The following is a 21,060-nucleotide window of genomic DNA, read 5'->3' on the forward strand; positions in this document are numbered from 1 at the left end:
TATCGTCTTTAAGAAGGTCAACTCATGGCGCTGAACCAATTAAAACCTCTCTTTCCTCCACCTCCTGCTCTATCTTCAGCCCTTTCACCCCCCATCTCTGACATTTCTCTCTCTCGTGCTTTCTCCATTTTAGTCCCACCTCCCAGAGAGGAAGAGAGAGAGAGGGAGCGCTCACATCCACCATCTCCTCCTCCTCCTCCTCTCTTCTTCCTCCTCTTCCTCTCTCTGCTCCCCTCTCTTCCAGCACACGCTCACACTCCTTCCCTCTGATGCCGACTGGATGCAGACCGAGGGATTTCCAGCAGCTTCCTGAGTCTGTCCTCCCTCTCCTCCCTCCCCTCCTCCTCCTCATTCCTCCTCCTCCTCCTCCTTCTTGGACACCCGGAGCTTCTCCTCTTCTGCCTCCTCTTTTCTCCCGCTCCTCACCACCAGGATGTGGCACTCGGTGGCTCTGCTCCTGTCTGGATTCTGTGCTTTGATCCACGGTGAGCCTGACTGCCTCTCTCTCTCTGTCTTTCATTCTGTTTTCAGGAATCAGATTGCAGCAGCGGCACTTTAGTGTCAAAGTGTGTGATTTTATAGGAATTGGAGTCGGCGGCGTTTTTGCTAGATCTGTGAAGTGTTCATTGGAATAAGAATTTAAAGTAGAAAGAAAAAGACTTCGGGAGAGGGAAAGTGAGAATCTGGCTCACCTGTTTGCTTGCCTGTTTACGTCTCTGGGATTTTTCCACCACTGTGTTCTTATTTTTCTGTAGACACATGCTGAGTTGACCTGACGGGGCTGATGCCTCCGCATGAGAAGCTTTAACAGGCAGATTGACATCCAGATGACAGACACAGTGTGCAGAAGAATCAGAGTAGTCATCTAATGTCTTCGCTTTTCTTGATTTTTTATCTTCAAATCCGTGTGCATGTCTTTACTCCCACAGAAAACAGGTCACAGATCAATTGAACTGCACATATAGATCGGCTCTTTCCATCCAGCCGCCCTGTTGTGGATGTGTCACTGCAGCCGAGCTGATGGGGCTCCGAGCAGCAGAAGTCATAGCCGAATATAAAGGCTGACAGTGGATGACAGGGCTGAGAGGGAAGCGGGTGAACTTATCCCTACAGGCAGAAGAAGCACCAGCAGCTTTTTCTGTTTGTTTGTGCCTTTGAGAAGAGGATTAAGAAAAGACAAGAGAACAGATAAGGCAAAAGTTTCAGGCTGTGTTTCTGCAGAGTTTTAAGAACACTAGATTAAAGGGAAACATGCAGAGCTTTGCCATCACTTGAACACACCATAAATGGAGCAAACTTCAAAGTCAGATACAGTCTCTCCATACTGTCCCACAATGTCTCACACACTGTATGTTATGTGTCTGCTTTTCTAGCACTTAATTGAGGTTATGTAACACCAAATTGAGTGGTATTTTTAAAATCCAAGACCACATTTTTTGATTGCTACACGATTGCACCAACGGGAGAAATCCTAGATGTTCTGAGGAGTATTTAAAATTCAATTCTTTGTACTTGGTGGTATGAGGTATAAATAATAGATTAAGAGACCTCGGGATATTAACTGCAATATTGAATAAAATCTATGAGTTTGGATAAAGCTCGGTCGTGTATGGTGGACCCACTGATGGGACATGAAACACAGAAGGAGCTACAGTAACACAGCATCCTTTACATTTTACATTTGTGCTAACACTTCCTCCAAGTCCATTCAATTTGTTCGTTGAATCCACAGACGTCTCTACTCAAAATGTTATGTGTATTGCTCTGAGCATGACAAACTAACCTAATTATACATTCATTAGCGTCAATTATGCCTTCATAAGGTTTCCCGTCTTTTTCTAATTGGATTACAATTTGTTTACTGACTGTTCTGTTCCCTCCCTCTGATTTGTTCTCCCGTTTGATTTCCTTCTGTATTTTCCAATATTAATGTTAACTATTTTAATCAGAATTTGGGGACATCTCCATATTTCTTTGCCAAGCATAAACCATAAGTCAAGATACATGCAACGGCGATTAAAGATCAGTTATTTCTGACAGTTTCATCATCGTTAAATCTTCCTCTATCTCTTTTCATTTTAGTCTTTTTCTTCTGGATGTATTTATAGATAAAGAAGTTCACTTCCTGAGGGCTAAATCTTCTGATATGATCAGCTGGTCCTATGATTTCTTTTCCTTTGCTACTTTGAACTCAACTCTTAACCCAAAGTCTCATCTGAACTGCTAGTGAGACACCAATCCTCAAGTTTTCCTTGAAGACCGGTGTCATTTTTATTCACCTCTCGGATACTAATCCGTCACGAGGGGCTCTACAGGTGACACAGATTTTAACATCCAGAGGTTTTATCTAAATCCTCTCATGTCTTTCCGCCTCTCCAGTGTCCTTACAGGGTCCTCACCAGAGGAACCTGTTAAAGAACCTCCTGAAGGACTACAACCGGATGGAGCGGCCGGTGGGCAATGACTCCCACCCTCTCACCGTCGTCTTCTCCCTCAGTTTGATACAGATCATGGATGTGGTAGGTGTCTGCCCCACTTAACCACATTCACATTCAACCACTATCTCCAGTGGAGTGTTACATAATATATTTCTAATATTAATACATATGAAGATGTTGTTAATCATTGTGCTGAAGCTTTTGCAGCCTCTAGTTTTGTTTTGTTAATTAAAATGGAAATTAGACATACAAAGAAAATTAAAATTATAATTTGGTGCCAAGTGAGCATTAATAATAATAATAATAATAATAATAATAATAATAATAATAATAATGGTAATGTGTTGCAAACATGTGTTTATTTAGAGGCACACATAATTAAAATTAATCTTTAGTAAGGATGCAAATGATTTCTGAGAGAAGAGACGTGCTAAAAATATTTGAAATTTTTTTCAGGATGAGAAGAACCAGGTGCTCACCACCAACATCTGGCTGCGGATGGTAAGGAGTCCTGAGAGACCGCCTGGGGTGATAATGAATTTGCGGCTGTTATGAGTTAAAGTGATTTTTATTTGATCTAGTTCACACAGTCTTTGACATGTAAATGAATGTCGTCACCTACATGCTGTGAATGTTAACAGCTTGTAAATTCAGACAGAAGTGCAGCTGTTTTGTAGCTCACCTTTTTGACAGTAAAAAAATACACAAAAGTGATATTTGGCTTTTATTATCAAGTCAAAGTGTTTATTTGCGTAGACTAGAGCCAGACCGATACTGGATTTTTGGGGCCAATGCCGATACCGATATTGAAAGGTAAAAAAATGATGATATTGATATACATTGGCCAATATAAACACACAGTTTTGGCGATGATTCCTCAAATGTGGTTATCAAACAGATGTGACCACAATACGTATGTAATAGAGGCAGGATATTTAACAGTTTAACAATGAACTTAATTGTCCAAAATGACATCAGTGCACTCAAACAGTAACTTCACTCAAGATTTACTAATTGTAAATTACCCCCCAAGCATCTTTTTTTGCATTATATAAAAACAAGCTTTGATCCCGGCACATATCTGACAACGTATGCGTAGCTACGCCAATATTGGCTGGTAACAATTAATCATAATTATTCACTACTGAATAGAGTGAATACCTCTGCCAAGGCCCAACATTCCCCTTTAATTCAATCAAGCCTAATCCAATTTCAAATAATACATGTAAATCTGCTAGATCCAGATCCATGCATTGCTTCCTGAGAAATGAATGACAATGTAAATAAAAAACTCAATGTTAATTGAAAGTAAAGAAAGTAAGAGGAAGGGAAGAAAACATTCTGTAATCCGCACCTTCATCTGGGTCTATTCTGTGCCGAGACACATCTTCCATCTATGTGTGGCGGAAATCCTCTCATAAGTTTCTGTGTAATCCTGCTGACAAACCAACCGACAAATGGACACGGCAGAGGTAATAAACTATCAGGAAAGATAAAAGCAAAACGAAAATAGAGTCCAAAGAACACTATGTACAGAATTATACAATATACAGAGCAGTATAAGTTGATTTATGAATTCTGAACTGTTCTCCTGTAGTCCACTTAGATACAGACTGTGTCTGTGTGTGTGTTAAAGAGTTGGTTCGACCATTATCTCCAGTGGAACCAGAGCGAACACCCCGGAGTGAAAAACCTCCGCTTCACCACAGACCAGGTGTGGACGCCAGACATCCTGCTCTACAACAGGTAAAACACGCATAAACATCTTCACACACACACACAACTCACACATCATATTTCAACAAGTCGTGTCACTTCTCCATCTGTCCTTCCTCAGTGCAGATGACGACTTTGACTCCACCTTTAAGACCAACGTTCTGGTGAACTCCAGTGGCTACGCCGAGTACCTGCCTCCAGGTGAGCCTCGTCCCTCTCTTTCGTTCCTATCATATCCTCGTCTCCCTGCGGTGCAGCGGCAGCATCTCATTCTGCACTCTCTGCATGTCTCCCCTGTTTGTACACTTGACATTAATATTTTATTAAGTCTAAAACAGCATCCCTGGTTACTCGCTGGTTACACGTTCCCAGCACTGTGAGTAACACCTATAAATAGGCGACACTGGCTTCCTGTCTAAACTCAGACGCAAGACCCGTGCAAGCCTGTGAAAGTAACGCTTCCCCTTCCCCTTCCCCCTCCACAGGTCTTTACTTTGTATTTCCTCTGCCGTTTCTTTATACAGCAGATTACAGCGGGGCTGAGACTGAATCCCTGGTGTTACCGGGGGGGGGGGGGCTGGGTTGAAATGGCCCTCTGAAGTAAAAGTCAAAGTGAAGCACAGAAAGCCAACCAATTCTGTTCAGCGGCCATGTTTATTAATAGGCTGCTGCCGAATGTAAATACAGCTCCCTAATGATGCGATTTGGATCCGAGCCAATTAGGGAAAAGAATAAAAAGATAGCACTGAGGAGGAGGATGAGGAGGAGAGGTTTTACCACAAAAAAATGATAAGGAAGAGAGCAGGAAATGGAGATAAAGGAAAAGAATGAGCAGTTTTTCCCCTCACAGAAACCTGGTTGCAATTTCAAAGGTCTTTTCGGGGCTGTTATTGCCGGTAAATAAAAGGCAACAGGTCTGCGGGTGGCAGGCACGGCGTAGGAGCTTGATACGGTAAATAATTCAAAGGCGGAGGATCCCAGGTGTCTGCTGCACACCATAATTTGAAGAATACCTCTTGTAGCTACAGAGATAAAGGTGTTGGGGGTTTTAATGGTAAAACGGGAGATAAGGTGGAACAGGTTTTAAGCTCATGTCTCAATGATTAGGTGACATTTGCAAGCAGGGAATCTTGTCTCTGGGCCTGGTAATGTCTTCCAGGAGGGCGATTTTCAGAAAGATGATGGAGTTTTATTTTGGGAGCTGTGCTGCGAACAGGAGAGAGACGTGGCGGCGAGCTGCAGGAAAATCCAGGTGTCGTGTTTGTGAGCGTTGCTTCAAGGTTACGGGAGATCTGTGAGAGGCGGGTTACAAAAATATACTGCACAAGAAGGTGCACAGATCAGTTGACTGCTTTTACATAATTTAATGGGGGTAATTATAAAGACATTCTCCCGGTGGAGCAGAGGTGATCACTTGTAAGACCTTGGTGTTAGTAGCTTCATTTGAGGGAGCAGGGAGTGTGTAAAAAGAGTTTATAGCTACTACTTAATCCCGTGTCATTTTTGTGATCAGCCTCCAGTTTGAATCCAGCCATAAGCCTGCTAACCTTCTCTTAACTCTGCTCTCATTCTGCTCTGAAGGCTGATTTGCATGTCGACAGCCTCATAATGAATGTCTTTGAGGGCTGTAAGGCTTCATTGGCATTTTGGTTCTGTGTGCGTCGGAACGTCTCAACAGGCTCGATTCGTTTATTTCAGTAATTACTTTAAAGGCTGGAGTTTGCCAGCGACCACTACGAGGAACGTTGTGATCCTTTGTTTTTTTTCCGGTGGGTAGATACCAGCGTGAAAGTGTGTCGTTCTGATTTCCAGCTTGCCTGTGCCCATGCATATGGATGTGAGGGTGTTTATTTTGCATAATAAAAGAGGTAATCTGATTAGGTCACTGTGCATAATCTCATTTTTCAGTGTCACCGGTGATGTTTCCTTCTATTGCTGAGGCTGTAGAATATTTTAAACTTGTGAGTGACAATCCAGCTGCCAGTTTCTTTGATGGAAAGTTATTTCTCATCTAGTCTTTGCGTCACTTTTCCTTCCCCCCAAACTCAATTTTAAAACAGCATACTTTCTGTTCATAAAAAGCCTATTGCAGTGTGCAGTCTCAGCTTTTCTGTATAGGAATTGTGAGGTGGTTGAGGTAAGAGCTCAGTCTATAGAGCTGGCTGGATACGAAATTAATGAATGATTCATTCTGACAAGTACCTTTCTATTCAGGACAGGCTTTCTGTACAGCACAAGTGGTCCTCTGATACATCCTTCCCTTGTCACCTCTGCACAGGCAGGGCTCAGTGCTGTCATTTAGTCAATTGATTGTGCAGCTTTAACTCTCTGCCCCCGCGTTGTCTCTTCTCTCAGGAATCTTTATGAGCACGTGCAACGTGGACGTTCGCTGGTTCCCTTTTGACATCCAGAGGTGTGAGTTGAAGTTCGGCTCTTGGACGTACGATGGCTGGCTGCTCGATCTCCAGATGAACGAGGCTGACATCTCAGGCTACATGGCCAATGGAGAGTGGGACCTAATCGGTGAGTAAAGTGAAACTTCATCGAGAACATCCAGACACAGAACAATAAAGTCAATGTTTCTCTGTCCTGTTCTTCCAGGAGTTCCCGGCACCAGAAATGAGGCCTTCTATGATTGTTGTAAGGAGCCTTACCCAGACGTGACGTTTGTTGTGACAATACGCCGGCGGACGCTCTACTACGCCCTGAACCTGCTCATCCCCTGTGTGTTGCTATCCTCCATGACCTTGCTCATCTTTGTGTTACCAGCTGACTCCGGGGAGAAGATCTCACTGGGTGAGTAGATGAAAAAGAGCAATGATGGAGGAAATAGATGGACAAAAAGCAGCTACAGCGGGGAAAAAGAAAATATAAGAAATGAGGGAAGACAGCTTGTTAGTTTTATGTCTTAGTTTTTAGTTTTGGGAAGGCTCAGCAGGGTGCAGACCACTGTGAGATATAAATTCAAAATGAAAACGCCGGTGGTGTCTGAGGTTGTCTCTGGTTACCTTCTCCAGAACAAATCACAATTTTTGTGTACAATAACACAGATAAAGATAGTAAAGACACTCGCAAAGCAACACAGTACGTAAAATAAGCACAGCAGAAACATTAGATAGGTCAGACCACCGTGTTTAACTTTAAATGTTACAGTTACAGCTATAATTTTTTTTACAGATTCCACATCGATCACCAATTAACCACGTTAAAACCACCTGCTTAATATTGTGCAGGTTCCCCTTTTGATGCCAAAACAGCTCTGATCCGTCAAGACATGGACACAAAACTGCTGGGGTTGTCCTCTGGTGTCTGGACATTAGGTAGTAGATCCTAGGTCCTGTGGGTTGGGGGGTGGGAAGTCATTGATCGGACTTGTTCCGGCACGTTGAATGCTCAATCAGACCGGGATCTGGGGAATTTGGGAGCTGCATCCACGCCACATCCTTTGAGCCGTTAGGCCATTAAGGCTAATAGGGAAACTCCAATACACGACTGACCAATAGTTTTACTCCATCACTCACTCAGTAAGTCAGGGTTAGACTTTAGTGTTTATAGGGCCGGACTTGCTTTACGGCTGTCCAGCCAAAACCTGGACGCGGATGCAGGTTTTAAACTTTTCAGAAATCAGTTTCGCAAAATCAATATGAGTATTAGTTTGAGTAAGTGTTTTAGCTAAACAGACGATAAAAAAAACAATATTGCTTTGCATGCTCAATAGGGTGATTGACTGTGTAAATCACATGACTGACCAATGGACTCTATGAAGAAAAAGTACCTCACACACCACCCTTATAAGTTTGGAGAGGTGAATTAAACATAGTGTACCGGAGAAAAATGGAGCGATGCATTTCCATTTTGATAGATTTACATCAAGGACCAGCTGGAAAATCTACACTCAAAAGGCAACAACAGTCCCTTCCCTCAACATCCAACCCCCTGAGCGTTCACAACAAACCTTCATAGAATAAAGGCAAAAAAATGAAAAACTAAAAACGAAGGAGTGCCACTGAGGAGTATGGAGCGGGATGAAAGAGGCACAGGGAGAGGGTGTGGAGCCGGGAGAGGAGAGGGATTACAGGATGAAATAGAAAGATGAGAAATGCGAGGAGGAGGAACAGAGATGGATGGGTGTGGGAAGGGAAGCGAAAGGGGAACAGAGACAGGAGAAGAATTCGAAAAGGATGAGAGAGGACAGCACAAAAGAGAGAGGGAGGACTGATGAGGAGGGAAAGGTGGGAGAAATCACATTGTAATAGGCTGAAAGAGAAGAAGCTGTGCTGCTGATACATTTTAATAAATGCTTCAACCTGTTTAGAGCACAAGATGGATGATGTTCTCCTCATCAGGACGATAAAGACTCTGAATCTGACCTCTCTCCCTAGAGCTGAAAGGGAAGGTCGATTAATCAAATAGATGCTTGTCATAAATAATTGGCAACTTTTTGGTTAATCGATTATTTGTTTGAGACATTTCTTAAGCAAATGATCTGCTTCAATCTTTCCAAATGTGTCATGTGTCATTATAGTTGTTCTAGTTACATACAGACATCTTAGTTGATTTACATAAAATGAATTGCCAAATATTTTGATAATTGTTTAATTATCAGTAAGTTTTCAGGCAAAAATGTCAAACATCTGCTGGTTCCAGCTTGTTGAATATCAGGATTTTTTGCTTTTTTCTGGTCATTATTGATAGTAAATGAAGAGTCTTTAGGTTTTGGACAGTTTGCTGGACAACAGAAGCAATATGAAGATGTAATTTTTTGGGAAATGCGATTAGCATTAGCATTAGACTAAATGTTTAATCAATCAATTGTGAAAGTGAGCAGCAGTTTAATCGATATTCAGTCCCCAATTCAATTCAATACACTGAAATATTAAGATAAATGCTTCTGTTTTTGTGGCTCACGTCTGAGTGGGAGGAAGCTCAGAGGCAAGCTGCGACAGCATTGTCAAAGCATATCCTTAACCTCAATACAGGGTGCATTACGCAGCATTTCTCTGCAGAAAAAAATGCCAAGCCTTACACACACGGCCAATTAACCTATTGATGTAATTAAGGCTAGTGAATTGATTTGGGGGAGAGAGCTTATACACTGCCTTCCAGGAAAATACTCTGTCATTTGTCTTGATGGAGGAGACACGGGGACCAAGTGGCCAGGCCCCTAGGGTCAGAGGGCTATGCTTTTAAAAAGAATAAGTGTCATTTTTTTAAGAAGAAAAGAAACATAAAAGAAGCATTTTTAATTTTCTTAATATCCTGAAAGGGCGTTCATATTTTATCTCTCGGCCGAGGAGTTTAATTGAATGCCGCCGAATGGGGACAGTTATGCCAGCAAAGCACTCCCTATATTCTATCTGCTTGAGAAGTGAGTAGTGTGGAGGTGGATAAATGAAGATGGAGATGGGTTTCAGTGCAGGAGCGTATGGGGTGTGTGTTCACGTGCACGCGGGCGAGGTTTGGACAACTTAAAAAATGGCTGTTTGCTGTGCGGAAGTGCTTTTTTTTTTGCTGTAGAAGTAGAGAATGTCAAAACGTAATTCACTGTTTGAGCATTAGCCGGTCATTTACATAAATCGAACCTGGTCTCATCCTGAGTGTGGCCATTTATCAAAATACCAAACACACTTATGGAGAGTCTCAAGAGGCACCGCCAAAGACCACGATGTTGATTACTTAACAAAATGTAGTTCCAGCATGAAGTCCTTATATCTATCTATCTATCTATCTATCTATCTGTCTGTCTGTCTGTCTGTCTGTCTGTCCACAGGTATCACCGTCTTGCTGTCTCTGACTGTTTTCATGTTGCTGGTCGCAGAGATCATGCCAGCTACATCTGACTCCGTCCCTCTTATAGGTATGTGAGTGACAGTGTTGGTGTGTGTGTGTTTTCACAAAGATTTTGTGACTGACAGGATGAATATGTTTAACTCATCCGAGATGCTGCATCAACTTTCTGTCTGACAGTGACAATCGATATTTGGTCTCTCGTGTTTTCGGCAGTAATTCCTTGCGGTGTGCAGAAGGAAGTAGCCTCAGGTCAAAGTCAAGTCAGGTTTATTTATTCATCACCAAGACTAGGAGGCCACAGCCATGCTAGCCCCTCCAGCCCAGTCACCAGGATAACATTTTTGGCAGCTAACTTTTCTGCAAACCACTGATCTGTTACATATTTATGAAATGACTGTCATGAACGGGAGGCGGAGGGGATGGTGGTGAGAAGGCTTCCAAGCCAGTGAACACGGTACGAGACTGCGTTTCAACATTTGTAAGAGTGACACCACGATATTTTTAAAGGAGACATCGGGACATCTCCAGTCGAGCGGCTGCCTAAATCCAACCATAAGCACAACCTTTCAACAAAGTGTCAACACATCTGTGGTTTGCAGAAATGTACATTGCCAATATTTATTCTGGTGATTGGTTCGGCGGCTCTGTGAGGTTGTACTGCTAACGCCAATGCTAAATGCTAACGTCAGCATGCTAATATGGTATAATATTTGGCATGTTTGTCATCCTAGTTTGGTTTGTTAGCATGCCAATAGCACTAAACATAAAGTACAGCTGAGCTCTGATGGGACTGTCATTAGTTTTGCAGATATTTTCACATAAACCAAAGTGCTGGATCAACTCTGACCTGGTGATGGTTCTAGATGAAAAGTTTCAAAGTTATCATAACTCTACTGAAATGTCTGAACCAAATTTCATGGCAAAACTTGTTGAGACTCGAAAAAAACACAAATGTCAAACTCATGGTGCCACGACAGAAAATGTCAGGATCATCAAAGTCATTATGATTCATCTTCTGAGCTCCATGGATAATTTCATGGCATTGCATCCAGTTGTTGTTGAGATATCTCAGTCTGAAGTGGTGGCCCGACTGTCTGACTGACTGACAGTGATGGAAAAAGCTCTCACATCTTTTACTTGAAGAAGTATTTCACCTCTGGAAAAATAGCCCTTGCATAAGACTGGTCTGTCGATGCAGTAGAAAGACACAAACATTTTTGAAATAGGTGTTACATGACAGAGAAAACAAAGAAAAGGAGCTGTGGTATTCCCTTTTGCTCAAATGGTAAAAGCTGTTTTTTTACAGCCTGTTCTGAAAATATTTTGGCCTTGAAATAGGAAGTGTAGTGACAGACTCTTGGTTTATAGTTTATCTGCACTGCCTAGTTTAGCCAGTTTGATCAGAGTTTGGAGAGACGCCCCTCACTCGATCCAAGAGAGATCTGGATGGGTTAAAAAATACACAAAATAAAGAAAAAATACACATTACTAGGCAGTAGTAGAGCTACTGAATTGCATATTAAAAAAATAGAACAACAGAATTTATTTAACCATCTGCTCGTGTTAAAACTTAATTGGCTTAATTGATTGCAGGCACACTGCCGGAAATTATGTTTAGTGTGCTCAGATTGCGGCCAGGGACAGATGCATGGACATCTTTGCCTAAAGACACAAATCCTCATCGTTAAAAACTAAAAAAAAAAAAAGTAGAGTCATAATCGCCAGTGTGCTGCCTTCAGCATTATTCTTTTAGTAACACTGTCGTGTACAAGAAGGCAGTTCGTTTGTATCAGAGGATGTGTTCATGAGAGAAAATAATCATCATAAATTCATGTTATGCTTCAGTATTTTTTCCTCACACTTTTGTGAAACAACCGCTGAAATTATGTCTGTTTGCCTCTGTATTCAGAGGACGCTGGTGGATAACATGAAAGTGAAAGTAGTCAGAAGTGGTGTCTGTAAATCACGTATGTATTATGTCTGTAAAATGACATAACCCTGTTTCAACGTCTACTCCGGCCAGGTCAGTACTTTGCAAGTATAATGATCATCGTTGGGATGTCAGTCATCGCCACCGTGGTCGTTCTGCAGTATCATCACCACGATCCAAACGGAGGAAACATGCCGAAATGGGTGAGTCTGAGCTCGAACTCTTCATCACAAACTCAAGAGCATAATCAGTTACGTACATCATCCTGTAGATGGTTGGTTTATTGCTTTTATTAATCTCTGTTTCAGCATTAGTATCACTCCTCTTCTTCTGCCATTTTCACTAACATTTCACCCATCCGTCAGTGCTGCCTACCTGTGCTCGTCTGCCTTCTCTTTTTATTCTCCGACTTCCTCGACTGTGACTCATCCGGCAGTGTCAGTCTGCCTGAGCGTGTTCATCAAATGCCTCGCCACAGACTTCAACAGGAGTGCTTTTCAAAGCGATCTGGATATGTGGGCGGAATCGATTTGACTCATCCTCTCCTCTTATTCCCTCGTCTTATTTTTCTTGCCTTCTGTTCGATGCTAAAAAATGCATCAGGCCTTTTTTCCGAAAGTTTTGTTATAATGTGAATATATATCAAAAATGTTCAGTTGGTTAGCGGAATGACTGAAACTGGAACATGTTCTTGTTTTGTCAGCCAAGGAGGTTATGTTTGCACCTGCACCCTTTTGTTGGTTGGTTGGTTTGTCAGCGGTATTACAAACAAACTACTGAACGGATTTCCAAAAGACTTGGATGGAGGATGGATCACGGCCCAGAATAGACCTCATTAACTTTCGATGTGTATCCAGATAAAGAGAAAAGAAAGAAAAATCAGGCTTATTTGAGTGCCATTCTAGTTATTTCTGTAATATCAATCAACAAATATTTATAGGATGGTTTTGTTTGGCATTTGATTTATGTTTTGACTGCTGAAAAAAAATTGACAGGCCTCCATTTATCAATACATGTACAATGAGCTCGATCGAATGGGAGTGCAGATGCTGTATTTATCAATACATTGCAAGGACGTTCGTTTGATGAATGGCCTGCTCAGACAGTCCGAATGGCCAATTAACAAGCTAATTGATGTGGTTCAGATGAGCGCATCGAACCAGCGCGGTTCATAATTGCAGCCCGGACAAAAACAACATCAACAGCAGCGGCAACAGGGACCGTTACCTGGCCAGTAAACACTATCGGTGGGGGCTAATTGAGCAGTCATCTGGACATTAGCTTCTCATTAGATGCCAGACACCCATCTGGATGCTGTTGGGCCAATATGCCCTTTCAGGGGACGCGTGGTCTTTTTCCGAGGGAGTTTTGTTTTCATGGAAGTGGAGAAGAGAGCAGAGAGGAAAATAGAGTAGAAGAGAACGAGGTTTAAATTTACTTGAAATTAGATAATCATCTTTCTATCTCAACGCTGCAGTTTACTGAGAACATTTTTACAAGCTTGTTATAGTCACAAAACAGTAATATGATAGTCGATCTCAGTGACTCCACAGTTTCAGATTTAACGCTGTCTTTGTAAGTATCCTCTCTGCTGGAAAGACAGTTCAAGCTAAAAAGCCTTTGTTGCCTCAGGCACTCTAAGTGGGCCTCCCTGGTGAAGATCTCATACTTCTACCTCTACAAGCTGCACCTGAAGCAGGATTCAAGGCTGAAAGCAGCACCATCGTCAGTCCCCATCAAATGAGGCCATTCACCCAGCTTTTCACCAAAGTTATACGATGATCAGGATGTGTGGGTGGTTTTCAGTGCCCACAGCTTTCAATATATGTATTTCCTTTTCTCTGCATACATGCTTTTGTGCTCTTTGTTCTCACTTCTGTCAGTTTCTTATACTTATAAAATTACAAAGTAGGGAGGAATTCTTTACAAAATTTGATTTTGTCTGACAGACGGGAGGAAATTGCGCCTCATTCTGAGGGAAAATGAAGGATTTGCAGTGTCGGCTGCTAAATATGTCACTTCCTGTCAAAAGAGAAAAGAGAAAAACAGTAGATTAATTTATAAAATATACTTGCACTGGGGCGCCCCAGGAGCTCAATTGGTAAAGCGCGTGCCTCATGTACAGAGGACGTGTCCCTACCGCAGCGACCCAGAGTTCAACTCCGACCTGTGGCTCTTTGCCGCATGACTTCCCCTCTCTCTCTCAACCCCGTTTCCTGTCACGCTTCACCCGTCATGTCTAATAAAGCCATGACAAGGGCAATAAGAAAAAAAAAATTGTTTCATATTCCTGTCAGCACTTCTATCTCCTTTTTCTTTCTTTTTTTTATAGCTTATGAGATAATGTACTCAGTATATATGTATAATTTTGGTTGATTCATCTATTTCATTATCGATTTTTGCACAATCTGATGTCGCCGGGTTGGTATTGCTTCTGGTACATCATAATGTGGCTCCAGGAGCATCAGTGACCAATCACATTTTTGTAATGTCAAAGCTTTTCAACATTTACACAAGTATTTTTGTTGCCTAAACCAAACAGAAAACTCAAAATAACAGTACAACTGTATAACAAATTTGTTCCAATCGGGATACGAATCGTGGCTTGATCAGAATACAGATTTTGTTGCATTTTTTGTACTTAGAAATTATCTTGGCGCGGCATTAAAGCAGCTGTAGGCATCATCGTTTCAGCTAACCTCCTGTTTGTTTTGCTGGTATTAATCCCCTCCTACATCTCTACTTCACCCACTTGCACAACTCTCGTCTTTTCTTCTAGAGTTTCTCTTTGCTCGGCCTGTTTGGTAGTATTAGCTGGTAGCTTTCTCTGTTACTGTGCTATTGAAACAAATTGAACTGAACTCTGTTTCTCTCTACAGGTGCAGCTCGTCCTGCTGCAGTGGGTCGCCTGGTTCCTGCGTATGAAGCGGCCAGGAGAGAATGACGACCCAGAGCGCCCCCCGTGTGCCCCCCACTTGCGGCGCTGCTCCTCGGGTTCCCAGAGCGGCAGCATCCCGAACCCTCCGGACCCCACCCTCCATCCGCTGCACCCGCAGAACTTGGCTCCTCTCCAAACAGGGCCCCTCCATGCGGGGCACCCTCACCTCCACACCCAGTCCAGTGCCAACAACAACGGGAACCTTCTTTACATGGGCTTCCAGAGCATAGAGGACCCTTCGATGCTCTCAGAGGTTGTCCAGAGGAATAACATCTCCACAGGACCTCCGAGAGTAGCAGGAAGCCCGCCTCCGCACCTGCCATCTCAGTTCTGCAGCTCCCCTCCACCTCCGACCCCCAATATGGATACAGGCTGCCCCAGCACTGTCTCCAGTGGTGGGGGCTTTGGAGTTGGACCTGGAGGGCTCGGAGGGTGCTCGACTGCGGGGATAGGAGACCCACAGCTACAGGCTATCCTGGAGGAGGTGCGGTACATGGCAGACCGTTTCCGGGAGCAGGACGAGGCCGAGAGCGTGAGCGACCAGTGGAAATTTGCAGGTGCTGTAATCGACCGCCTGTGTCTGGTGGCGTTCAGCGTTTTCAATATCATATGCACCATCTCCATCCTCATGTCTGCCCCCAACTTTGTGGAGGCTATTTCAAAGGACTTCGTTTGAAAGCAAAGAGGAAAAAAGAGGAGGAGAAGCGTGAAGGAAAGGATGAGGGGAATTAAATACAGGATGAAGGATGAAGTGGGCCTGGATCCAAGGAAATACAATTTCCAGCTGACTGTACGCTCTGTGATTTGTGATTGCGAGGAACTGGGAAATAGAAAAAAAAACAACAAATGGTTTTCTTTGCAATAGATTCTGTTTTGTAACTGAAATATAAGAAGAAAACAGATGAGGACGGGGGTAACAGCGTGAACTTAGAATGAGATTAGGGTGAGCAGGGTGCTTTATCAGATGCTTGACAAGGTGAAATGGATTCTTCTCTGTCAAAGACTTTCCCCCAAAATTAGGAGAAAGGGAAAAAGAAAGAGAAGATTATCATTCAGAAGCAAACTCAAGTAAGAAAGCTCTTAAAGCAGGCGGGAGATTGAGAGAGTAAGAGGGGAAAAGAGACAGGCTTTAGAGGGGGCACAGATAAATAAGACAGACAGTTGGCTGTTTTATTTTCTCAAGGAGTAAAGACAGTCCTTCACTCCCACATGTTTAGAAAAGACTGCATCATTTAAAGTGATGTGAGGAGGAGAGGGCGGGGAGAAGAGAAATGGACTTTTACAAGGACGGGCAACAGAGAGCGGTCGTGAAGGAACCAGACCACATCCCTCGTGACATTGGCAGAATGAGCGTCCTGATGCTCGGATATACAAAACTGGACTGAAGATCGGGAACGCCGCAGCAGAGAGGAACAGAGGAGGAACTCATCTATTATTCAATCACATCCATCTAATGACCGTCAAATTGAAAGACCTTAGATAATCTTTGAGACTAATAAGCTTTTAAAAGATGAAGTCCCCTCTCTGCTCGCAAACCACTTTAAATTTCCAAAGCCTTATCTGTTTGAGACGATTGCCAATCTGCAACAATCAGCAGAGATCAAAAGCTCCTCAGCAGCGGGCACAGTGTGCAGCACTTATCATGACCGGGGAACTAAATTAAACGGTCATCAGCGACAGCAGTGGCCGGTGGCTCCACCAGAGTGGAGGCTTGAACCGATAATAAGTCATGAGGTAGTTACCTAACTGCATCTGGCAGGTCCTAATAGGCCAACGGATCTCATTGGATTTTATATTAAAGGTTTTAAAAACTGAAACGGGAGGTCAGGTCTTTTAAAAGAAGAGAGAGGCACAGAAAAGGGATAAGATCATTCATATTATCGAAACTTACATGGGGAAGCAACTTCCCATCAAATTTCTGTCAGATCCCTTCAGGGCTTTACAGCTTCATCATGAGTGATTTCGCATCGATCTAAAATAAGTGATGGGATTTTAATAGAGATATATTCATGAATTTGGCTCCAGTTGCTAAAGTGGTGATTTAAAAAGGTTTACATCTGAAGTACGACCTTCAGACTGAGATAATCTGCAGGAAATGGTGTCAAATGAGCAGAATATGTCTTGAATTACTTTGGTTTGAGAGGACTGAACTTTTTCTTCCGAAGTCAGACAAACGTAAATTACTTTTTTTGTCTCTGCTAGCAGTTTGAATGTAGGCTGAATGCAAGGTTAACCTAGCTTAGCTCATTTCACAGATGTCTGTGGGTTCACATGTTAATATTCTCGGAGGATTGCTGTCTGACCTGACCAAAGTACGGGTTTTATTATGCATTTAAGCAATTTACAGAAAATTAGATTATATCAAATTTACAGTCTCCTTCTTTTGTACTTACTATGACTGTTCAAAACCAGATAATGTGAAATATATGCACTATAGTGCCCTCAAAAATTCCCACAATGAGATGTCATATCATACACATGTGAAAACAACCCAGTCACCAAAATGAATATTAGCTAAATACGCTTCTGCAAAGCTAAGTTCAAACTTTACATTTCTTTTGGTAAAATTTTCTATTTCTCTCTTGTCACAGTGCTTTGCTTATTCTCTGGTTAGGTTAAGCCACACAAACCACTTGGTTATGATTAGGAAATCATCATGGTTTGGCTGAAAGTACCTGTTTTGGCCGCCACAAACACGGCTGGAAATGGCTCGACTTCCCCTGAAATATATCCTATTTTGTTGCCACAAACACGGCTGGAAATTGTCCATAGGTCTGCTAAAAATCACCTGTTTTGGTTGCCACAAAGACAGCCTGGGATGGCCTGACCTCCCCTCAAATATATCCAGTTTTGGTCACCACAGACATGGCTGGAAATTCCCAGCAGTCTCCTTAAAATCACCCTGCTATGTCGTCACAAAAATGGCTGGATATGGGCCGACTCCCGCTGAAAAAAAATCCAGTTTCGGTCACCACAGACACGGCTGGAGATTGTCCAGAGGGCTCCTAGAAATATCCAGTGGTGTCACGCTTACAAATGTTGAAACACCTTGCACCTTTGTCAAAAATATCCAGTAGATCCACACTTACAAATAAAAAATTAGAGCCCGACTGATTAACTCCACGCTGTCCTCTCCACCTTCCGATATTAAAGGTCAGGTAATAAACACGTAATGTGAACATGATACAGCACGTTTCGTACAAATGTATGACACGTGCAAACTTGGACATATCTGTGTTTTGCAGAAACACTAACTGCTGACATATCCTGACGACGGGGCTGGTGGAAAATTACCTTTTCATGACACTAAACCTGTCAGTGATGATGAATCATAACGTGTCTCAAACCTCAATTTCCTGCTCACTATAGAGTAAACGATTGAGTGTCTATTATAAGGGGAATAGTGAAAGAGTTAATGAGCGACTGATTTTGGACACGACCCAAGATTATAAGAGACAGATGAGTCATTCAAAAATAGCTAGAAGCAACACAGTCAGTGTACCTTCAAACAGCTCAGTTCAGCGCGGATAATTGCTGAATCTCTCCGATGGTTCACTGATTCTTAGATAGTGTCACTTTCTCCTCAGTATTAGTTTCCGTGTGGATGCAGCTATGACGCACAGCCACTGATAATAAACATAGAAATGTCAAAATTGTTCCAACTCAATAGTAGAATAGTAGCTGTATAAATATTGTTTATTGTGTCATCGTTTTTTTTGTCAGAAAAGAACCTGATTGGTGAAAACTAGGGAAGCACCATATTGGATCCGTGCTGATATCTGATATTTTTCACCCTGTTTTGACCTATTGCAGATGCCCACATATGCACATATTCTCTCCTGCAATGAAGATAATATATTGTAATGTCTAGTCTTATTGTGACGGCCCACTGACAGATGCAGGCATACAGTGCTTTTCAAATGTGCTCATTTTGGGCAGTGCTGATGTGTCATTTTAGATGAATGTTCGGGCTTTTAGCCTTTATTTTTGGATAGCGCACACTCTACCACAGGCCTACTCAACTTTTCTTTATTTGAAAAAAAGTGCCAAGGAGCCAGACTTTTACATTCCCTATCTCTGACCTGTACAACCTCATTTGAATGTGTTTAAACAATGCACTTTTTATTTCTTATATTTTACTTCTTTATTAGTTTTCACTGTTGAAAAATGAACATAGATACAAAAGTACCAAAATCTTAGAAGTAGGTTTTTGTTTGATTCAGTAGGAATTTGTCCGAGCTGTTTGTAAACGCAACAGAAAGATAGCTGATCGTTGAGTCCAATTCCCAGGGCGTCGAATACCAACATTTTGCATTGGTAAAGTGCCCCGAGCAGCAAAAAATTGAGAAATAAGAAAAATCCAGATCCTAACACTCCTTTTCTCCGCATTCGAGTCTCCCTCTCTGTTTTTTTACATCTTATTTTGTATTGTTATGTGTGATATGCACTGATAAATCAGTGAAATCAGTGCTGTGATGTTGGGAAGACGGCATGCAACGACACAAAAGAGAAATAATCAATTATTCCACTCAAATGCATTCAAACTAAAGTCACAAGCCTTTTTTTTTACGTAAGGAGTAGAAAGTATTGATATTTGTGTTAAAATGTAGGGAGTAAAAGTAAAATGTCGTCAGAAAAATAAATACTCATGTAAAGATAGCTGAAATCTCAACTTAGGTACTGAAACAACGTATTTGTACTTCGCTACATCCCACCTCTGATTCTCGCTAATTCCCTCTGCATAAACCGCCTGGGTTAAAACTCTTTAATGAACTAAGAGTATTTTTGTGCTCAGCAACGGATCCAAATAATGAACGGGCAAATTACTCTTCTAGCAGAATGATTAAAGGGCCGCCGGGCTGCCAGTTGAATGGGTCTGCTCTACCGGGTGAGCCACCATATTTCATTTTAGAGCCTTTATCAGCCGATACCACTGTCATGCATCGCTGGTGAAAACAGATGTTTTTGTATTAAACCCTGGACAAAATGTGTTTCCCTGCACTTGAGCCGCTGATACCTGTGATTGAGCAATCTAAACTAAGCTCATTACTCAACCATACATTCAGATGTAAGCAAGGTTTGCCTGACTGTAGAAGGGGAGATTCCTCCGAAACCAAACAGCCCTTTAAAGGATAAGGCTGGAGTTACTCGGTATTTTTTTATTGTCAACAAATCCCACGAAAAAAACTGTCGCTCAGTATTTTACCCCACTTCCCCAAACAGTCTGCTGTGCACTGCAGTTTTTAGCAGACAGGAGTAAATAGAGCATTTGTTGTGACTATTTTCAGCTGCAGATTAATACAGATTCGCTGCTACAGCGAGTGAATACTGCAGCGACAGACTAAATAAACAACGGTGCGAGGGTATTATAATGAAGGAACATTTCAATAAGTGCATCAGTGTGTGGCTCATTTATCTGTTTGATAGTTTATGAAAAGCAATGGCGAGCTATGGCACACAGGAATACGCTTCATCAGGCAGTTTGTGAGTAAGATAAATGTTTTTTGTTGACAATAAGAAAAGTAGAGTATCGGCCGCTTTGTCCTTTAAAGAAATCCATCCAAGAAAACGTTCTTGCTTTCTGTTGGACAAATAAGTTTACATCCCTGACCGACACTGTCTCTACCGACTACACACATTCTCTCACTGTGACAGTTGTGCAAATACTTTATCCCTATACCTCTCTCTTCATCTTCTGTCTCCTCTCTCTTCCTCTCTGAAAAGTCAAGTCTCCCAGCAGGCGGAAAGTAAACTTCCTGCCAGTGGGGGGTTTTTTTTGCAGAAGGATGTCCTCCTTCAGCACACACTGACAACTAGAAACACTCACATCTGTACAGAGCATTTCTCGTCTTGAAAAATAAAGGATTCTCTCTTTTTTTCTACCACCTTTGGTCTGCTTTCCTATCTCTCTTGTGTTGACAGTGGCTGGCCCGACACCCAAAAAGAAGAGAAAAATGACAGAGCGAGGGGATAGGAGGAGGAGAGAAAGTGCTGACGCGCTGTGAGAGCTGGACAGGGCCTTAATTGATCACTCGTTCAGAAAGGAGAGGGGAGGGAGGGGGATGGAGGGAGGGGGAAATGGGAGGGGAGGGTTAATGGAGGAAAGAGGGGGGGTATACTGGGTAATTCATCGGATTTATGAGGGACAGAGGCAGGGGAGATGGGCGCTCAGACAAGCATAACTCAGTCACAGGCATCAGATGAAAGGCCACTGCAGTAAATCACACCGCAAGGGAAAATATACTATA

At 42.4% G+C, this 21,060-nt stretch overlaps 1 protein-coding gene across 1 annotated transcript; it reads left to right on the plus strand.

Annotated features, from left to right (window-relative positions):
- The first annotated feature begins 101 nt into the window (after positions 1-101).
- chrna11 (cholinergic receptor, nicotinic, alpha 11) lies at positions 102-20,823 on the plus strand. The gene is made up of 10 exons (XM_084380194.1): positions 102-485; positions 2,380-2,519; positions 2,895-2,939; positions 4,075-4,184; positions 4,276-4,355; positions 6,510-6,677; positions 6,756-6,950; positions 9,925-10,011; positions 11,968-12,077; positions 14,754-20,823. Exons 1-10 carry the CDS (start codon positions 434-436, stop codon positions 15,486-15,488), a joined length of 1,722 nt encoding a protein of 573 aa, XP_084236320.1. The 5' UTR covers positions 102-433; the 3' UTR covers positions 15,489-20,823.
- The last annotated feature ends 237 nt before the right edge of the window (positions 20,824-21,060 follow it).

This window comes from Pagrus pagrus, assembly GCF_965226575.1.
Source record: "Pagrus pagrus genome assembly, chromosome: 17".
In the NCBI taxonomy this organism is placed as follows: Eukaryota; Metazoa; Chordata; class Actinopteri; order Spariformes; family Sparidae; genus Pagrus; species Pagrus pagrus.